This window comes from Cicer arietinum, chromosome 6 (assembly GCF_000331145.2).
Source record: "Cicer arietinum cultivar CDC Frontier isolate Library 1 chromosome 6, Cicar.CDCFrontier_v2.0, whole genome shotgun sequence".
In the NCBI taxonomy this organism is placed as follows: domain Eukaryota; kingdom Viridiplantae; phylum Streptophyta; class Magnoliopsida; order Fabales; family Fabaceae; genus Cicer; species Cicer arietinum.
The window spans coordinates 37,492,056-37,499,411 of NC_021165.2; the positions used below are offsets into that span (position 1 = coordinate 37,492,056).

Genomic DNA, 7,356 nt, shown 5'->3' on the forward strand with positions numbered 1-7,356 from the left:
GCTAGCTAGCTAGCTAGCTAGCTAGCTAGCTAGCTACCTACCTACCTATCTATCTATCTACCTATCTACCTATCTACCTATCTATCTAGCTACCTATCTACCTATCTATCTATCTATCTATCTATCTATCTATCTATCTATCTATCTATCTATCAACTAAAAAAGAAATGATAATCAAATAAGTTTCAATGAAAATTTTCAGAAATACTTCAAATGACACATAAGGCTTATATAGCCAATAAGTAACATCTAGTAACACTACAAGAGTAACACTAATTTGTGCTCAACTTAAAAATAAAACCCTCACAAGTTACTAACCAAAAACCTTTCACAAATACTAAAATTTAAATTAGTTGTTATTAGTAGTTGAAAAAACCTTCACAAATAAAAAATAATTTTTTTAGCTTATTATTATAACTTTTGTGGTGGCAAAAAACGATCACAAAATTGTTGGAGGGAAAAACTATTTGAATTTATGGCGGTCAACACCTTTACAACGAGTTTGATTGATTGATAATATCAACAAGACTTTGTGGCGGCATATACTATCACAAAATTTAAATCATTGCTACGTAATAAGAGCATAAGCTGCTACAAATGCATTCAGTTTCTAATTGCTCAGTCGGTCACAAAATCAATAGATTTGTTGATATTTTGTGACCGTTTTAACCGCCACAAATGTTCTATTTTCTCAGTATATATCATTCGATCATTTTTTCTCTCATTTCTTATTTCTAATTTCTCTCTAAATTTTTTTCTACAAATATTTTTTCGCAACTTTTATTTAAAAATAATGGTAACGTTTTTCTAAATTTTTTTCTATCTTTTATCTTGAGTTTCTGTAAGTATTTTTTTATATATATATTTATGTCAAGTAACTAATTAACAAATATTTTTAATAATAACCTTGATAAGATGTTTAGTAAGCAGTATTGGAGTTGGATCTTAACTGATTTGAACTGCATTTTTATATTAATAAAATTCGTAGAATAATACATAAAACATATTAACAATAACCTTTTCACGTGTTAGCCAGCTCAACACTTCTGCCTGGTTTGTCAACAACACATCAAAACTAAGTGTGATTCTCAAACTCCATAGTTAATTTTATTAAATAAATAGTTTTATAAAGAAAAATAACAACTAGATTATAGCTTCGAGCAATAAAAAATGATTTTTCTAGAAGTGGACCCGCCCTTATATGTGAGTCTTCTTCGTCTTGATGTTTGTGTAAGAAAATTTAAAATTTAAGTTTATCATCTACTTATTTCAATTTGTGCTAGAAGTGGACCCGCCCTCATTTATAGGTGATGCTTGGTTGTTTATTGTTATCTATTTATTTTAAAATTTAATAATTTAGTCATTCTCTTATATTTCTTAATTAAAAAAATTATAATTTAATATAGTTTAAATGATATAATATAAGGTTTAATAGTTTTAATTATTTATAAATTATTAATTAATTATAAAAATAAATAATTTTTAAAATAAAAATAAATAATTTTTAAAATAAAAATAAAATTTTAATTGATTTTATTGTAATTAATTCATAAATATGCATTCAATATCATTATATATATATATATAATTTAAAATATATTATATTATTATTATTTAATAAAAAAATTGAACAATTAATTTTTTGAATTAAAAAAATAAAAGAATAAAAATTACGATTAAAACTGAAATAATTATCTTTTATAAAAATGAGTTGTAATAGGTCCGGAATAGTATTTAATTGACCTGCTCCTTTATTGCGTTTCCTTGATATTAATACATTCACAAAATGATATACCTACCAAACATCGTTCATTGACCCGCTCCTTTAATCAATGAAAAATCACTCAAAATTCATTTTGAGTTTGTGCTAGTAGTGGTGGACCTCCTTATTTATATTTTGAGTGATAGAAATTGAGATATTAGTATGATACCAAAAATAGAAAGAAAGTATAAAAATTAAGAATATTTAAATATAAAAGTTGTTAATCAATATACAAAATAGAGGTCGTATTTAAGTTGTGCTATTCCAGCTAAACCATTTTCGACATTTGTGCCCAACTCGAAACCATTTTCTAAACAATGTTATCACTTCTAGTTTTGCTTGTTCTATGCCTAACTCTTCCTTTGATTGTTTTCTTCCACAAACATAGAACCATTAGACCTCATCATATACCTGGTCCCAAAGGCCTTCCTATAATAGGGAATCTTCATCAACTAGACATTTCTAATCTTTATCTACAATTTTCTCAATTCTCAAAAATATACGGTCCTATATTTTCACTTCAACTTGGTTTAAGACAAGCTATTGTTGTTTCTTCAGCTGAAATTGCCAAAGAAGTATTGAAAAACAATGATCTTGTGTTTTCCAATAGACCTGTATCATATGGTCAAAAGATATTGACTTATAATGCGTCAGAAATTGTATTTTCTCCATACAATGAACTTTGGAGAGAAATAAAAAAAAATTGTGTTGTTCATATATTTAGCTCTAAGCGTGTATCATCCTATTCCTCTATAAGAAAATTTGAGGTGAAGAAAATGATCCAAAAAATTTATGAGCATATTGATTCTTCAGTTTACACAAATTTGAGCGAGTTATTGATTTCACTTTCAAGTACTATAATATGTAGGATTGCTTTTAGAAGAAGCTATGAGGATAATGGAATTGAAACGAGTAAGTTTCATGATATGTTGCACGAGTTTCAGGCTTTGCTGGCAGAATGTTATTTTTGTGATTATATTCCATTTATGGGTTGGATTGACAAACTAAGAGGATTGCATGGTCGTCTTGAAAGAAATTTCAAGGAGTTTGATGAATTATACCAAGAAATTATTGATGAACATTTGGATCCAAATAGACAACATGATGATGATGAGGATATTGTTGATGTCTTACTCCAACTCAAGAAAAGTCGTTCATTTTCTTTTGATCTCACTTTTGATCACGTCAAAGGGGTTATTACGGTATGATATTTTAAGTCATTTTTTCCTTCAAATAAAAATTTATTTCCTATAAAATTCTAATTTTTTTAATTAATTATAGTTTCTTTTTTTACATTTAGTCTTATAATTTTTTCGTCTCTAATTTTAATTTATGTTAACTCATATCTTTAATTTTAGTTTATGTTAACCCATGTGTACAATTCAATATTTTGTATGTACTTTTATAATATTATAAATATATATTTCACAAAAATTTAGAATTTTTAAATAAAACATAACTTCTTAACTATAATTATTTAAAAAACTAAAATAATGGAAATTTAGATTTTGAAAATCGAATTTAAACCTTGTTTTTCACATAGACATTTATCATATTAATACATAAATTATTTTTTATAAAGTTTGACAGCATTAACAAAATAATTTGTTGATTTCATAAAAAATAAATTGTTAAGACAAACAAATATTGTTCGAACTAAAAGTTCAAGAAAAGTTTTAAAATACTAATGTTTTTTTAACTTTTATAGAGATTTTTTTATAACTAACAACGCGTATGGGATTTGTCTAGCCGATTCTCCAGCCTTCTTTTAGGGCATGCCGTCGAGTCTTGTTTTTAGTGTGCAAAATGGATGAATCAAAACATTGTATGGATCAAAACTATTTATTAATTTATTTTTAATTCACTAAAAGTTTATAATTTATAAACTATTTATGAAAAATAAACATCATTCAACTCATCCGTTATTATATTTTCATTGGATGAATATTTAATCACCCATAAAGTTTATTAAAAAAATATTTAATTTTTTTTAAAATAATTTGTATAAGTAATTTTAATTATTATTTTTTAAATCATATATTTTAGTTATTTATTTTTTGTTATAATTAATAAGATGGTTATAATATTGAATTTAAATTTATATATAAATAAATTATTTATATTTTATCAAAGTAATTTTAAATATTATTAGAGGTGATATATTGGATTAGAAAACAAGTGGATGGTTATGATCCATCCATACTATGAAATGAATGGATTTGGTACAATTCATTAATAATTATGTTATAAAGCGGATGGATTAGTAGTATAAATGATCGGATGGACTTACATATGGAAGAGAATATAAAAGTAAGAACATGTATTTCTAAATATTTTTTATAGCTTGGTTTGTCATAAATAATGAATTAAAAGTTTAAAACTATGTGCAAGTTATTTTTATAGGAATTAAAATATTTTACATTTCTCTCTACAATTTGTGAATTTTGTTGGACTCTTCTCTTATATATCTTCAATTTCTTTTATTATTAGTTGATGTAGAACTACCTATTTACATTTTAATTTCAACAATTTAATAAATTAACCATCTAAATTCTTAAGAAATCTTGATATGATATTTTAATCTAAAATCTTTTGACAATGTATATGAGTCTTTTTTTCTTATATATCCAACATTTCCTTTATTATTGGTCGACTTGGGACAAATCAATCGCCCTTAAATTCTAACCTATTATAATAGAAATCTTTGCAAAAAAAATAAGCTTACAACTCAAATTTTAAATCTAGATTTTGGATATTTATATTTCTTGATCACTTCTGTAATGGGTAGATATAATCTTTAAGTGTGCAAGATCCAATTTATTTTGGAGTTTTAATTTATACTTTTATTATTCTCGTCATGTTCAACAAGTTCAATTATTTTGCCATCAATACATTAGTTTCTTGCAATTTTTTGTGTGATTCTATAAATTTTTCGGAGATGGTTTGTTACCATGAAAAGGAATGTTTTAGAAAATATATCTTAAATGTAAATTTTAATTATAAAGTTTCTTTTTAGGACATACTTGTAGCGGCAACAGATACCACATCAGCCACATCAGTGTGGGCTATGACAGCACTAATAAAGAATCCAAGAGTAATGAAAATAGTACAAGAAGAAATTAGGAGTTCAAGAGTTAAAAAATATATTTTAGATGAAGATGATATTAGAAATTTTCCTTATTTGAAAGCAGTGATAAAAGAGACACTAAGACTATATCTACCTGCCCCACTACTTGTGCCAAGAGAATCAAGTGAAAAGTGCACTATAGGTGGCTACCAAATTCCAGCAAGGACAATAGTGTATGTGAATGCTTGGACTCTTCAGAGAGACCCTAACATTTGGAAAAATCCGGAAGAGTTTTATCCTGAGAGATTCTTAGACAATTCTATAAATTTTCTTGGACAAGATTTTGAACTAATTCCCTTTGGAGCTGGTCGTAGAATTTGTCCGGGAATACCTATGGCAGTTGCATCATTGGAACTAATCCTAGCTAATCTTCTCTATTCATTTGATTGGAAATTGCCAGATGGGTTGCTAAAGGAAGATATTGATACTGAAATGTTGCCGGGGATCACTCAACACAAGAAGAATCCACTCTGCCTTGTTGCCAAAATCCCTATGTAGGTGCATCTCCTCAAAGTAACTATTTGTTGGTTTCTTGTTTGATATGCTATTTTTATTAGTCTTTTATGTTGTTTTAATCTTTCAATTTGAAAAACAAATATATATACTTTTGTTACTTATATCAATTTGGGTTTTGAGACATTAATGTTATGCAAAAATTCTTGGGGCTTTGAATTTCAATTTTAATAGCATCTCAAGTAAAATTTGGATTGTTCTCTTGTTCTTTCATTCTTGGGGCTTTGAACAAGTTGCTACATATAAACCACTGTCACCATATATCTAGAACATGACAATAATTTTATACATTTTAATATTTTAGAAGTAAACATATAAAACATATTAAGGACAATCATTGAAATGACTTCTAACTATATAAAATACATAGTTTACAAACATCCTCTGATGTACAAAAATTTAAAACATATTACAACTTTAAATACATCACTATAGAGCTTTATCACCTGTTGTCTAAACCTCAATCCCTCTTATATGCTATAATACATAAATATAACGGATGAGACAATAATATTGGTGAGTTCTATAAAAATGTGAGGGTCGGTTCTAAAATTATTTTCCTTAGATGCAACATAATCATGAAATGAATATGAATTTCATGCTTAGAATCTTTAACCTATACTTTTCTTTAAAACATGTAAAATATCATGTTCTCTTTCTTTTCCTTTAAGTATGGAAATTTTTTCCCAATTATCTTGCGTGGGTCACCAAGATAATTGAGACCTATTGGTAAAGTTGGTTTGACCATGACCCTAACCGACATCCCGATTGTTCTTCCTTTATCCATTGTTTGATGTTTGAAATAATCCTCAATGTCCCACCGTATCTTCTTGGACCACGCATGTCACGACATTATGTATGCAATGCATATGTAGCAACATGTAAGCAATGCATATCTAATTAATACATCAAATGCAGGTAATTAAATCAACTTTAACATAATAGTATGTAAACTAGAAGGTAATATTAACTTCAAGTCATTCATTAGGGGGAATCTTAATTAGAGTAAGCATTTAATTAGAGGAAGTTAGTTAATTAGGTATTCTGATCAGGGAAGATTATATCAGAGGCAACATGATCAGAGGAAGACTTGGATTAGAGGCAATGTGATAAGAGGAAGACTTGATCAAAGACAGCATGATCAGAGACTGACTTAGAGTAACGCCCCAAATTTTTTGATCCAAAAATTACTTAAAAATATTAGTTTTCTTTTAGAAATAACTATAAATTTTTTTTTTTGAAGTAGTTCATCATGTAATAATTTAAAGATGCGTCAGAAAATGACTTGATATTTTTTTTTTGTAAAAGAATGTAATGCAATTTACTAAAATATTATTTATTCATTTATTTGCAAAATTAATATATCCAGATATTAGATCAATATTTACTTATGCTCCAAAATAAAATAAAGTCTCTTTAATTGAAATTCAAAATAAGCAAGGTTGACTGAAATTAATTACATTCAATTATTTACCAGCAAATGAAATCTCACTTCCGCATTTCTATTAAAAGTCAATAATGAAAAGTAAATAACTTTACAATGTACGACAAAATTTTTAGTAATACAAAATATTATTTTTAAAGTAAAGGTCTCATTTTCCCACGCGCGTGCACCAATCAAACATCATTCATACGACTTTTGATATCATTAGTACCTAAATATTGGTGTAAGGGGTCAGTTCATCCCACAACAAAATTAAACCAAATAATAAATTAACAACCATAAAATATGAATATAAAATCTTTTCGTAATAAAAGATTTTAAAAAAATTGATTCTTTAACAGTTCTTAAAGATGTATCAAAAGTCATAGAATATATCTAAATAAATCAAGTATCAATCGTATAGCAAATAATTAGATCAAGTCATGCATGCTCCTAAACATATATGATCCGGATATAACCAGCCACACAGGCGTCCACACAGAAGCCACCCATACCAATGGGAAAAATTAA

General features: G+C 26.8%; 1 protein-coding gene across 1 annotated transcript; it reads left to right on the forward strand.

The window, feature by feature from the left end:
- Positions 1–1,892: 1,892 nt before the first annotated feature.
- On the forward strand, positions 1,893–5,567 carry LOC101500254 (cytochrome P450 83B1-like). The gene is made up of 2 exons (XM_004506425.4): positions 1,893–2,964; positions 4,779–5,567. The coding sequence occupies exons 1-2, from the start codon at positions 2,080–2,082 to the stop codon at positions 5,385–5,387; spliced, it is 1,494 nt and encodes a 497-aa protein (XP_004506482.1). The 5' UTR covers positions 1,893–2,079; the 3' UTR covers positions 5,388–5,567.
- Positions 5,568–7,356: the final 1,789 nt, after the last annotated feature.

Excerpts from the sequence above, each read along its gene's own strand:
- LOC101500254 (XM_004506425.4), top strand. The coding sequence starts at position 2,080 with ATGTTATCACTTCTAGTTTTGCTTGTTCTATGCCTAACTCTTCCTTTG. Across the intron at positions 2,965-4,778 it reads ACGTCAAAGGGGTTATTACG|GACATACTTGTAGCGGCAAC; the intron begins GTATGATATTTT and ends GTTTCTTTTTAG.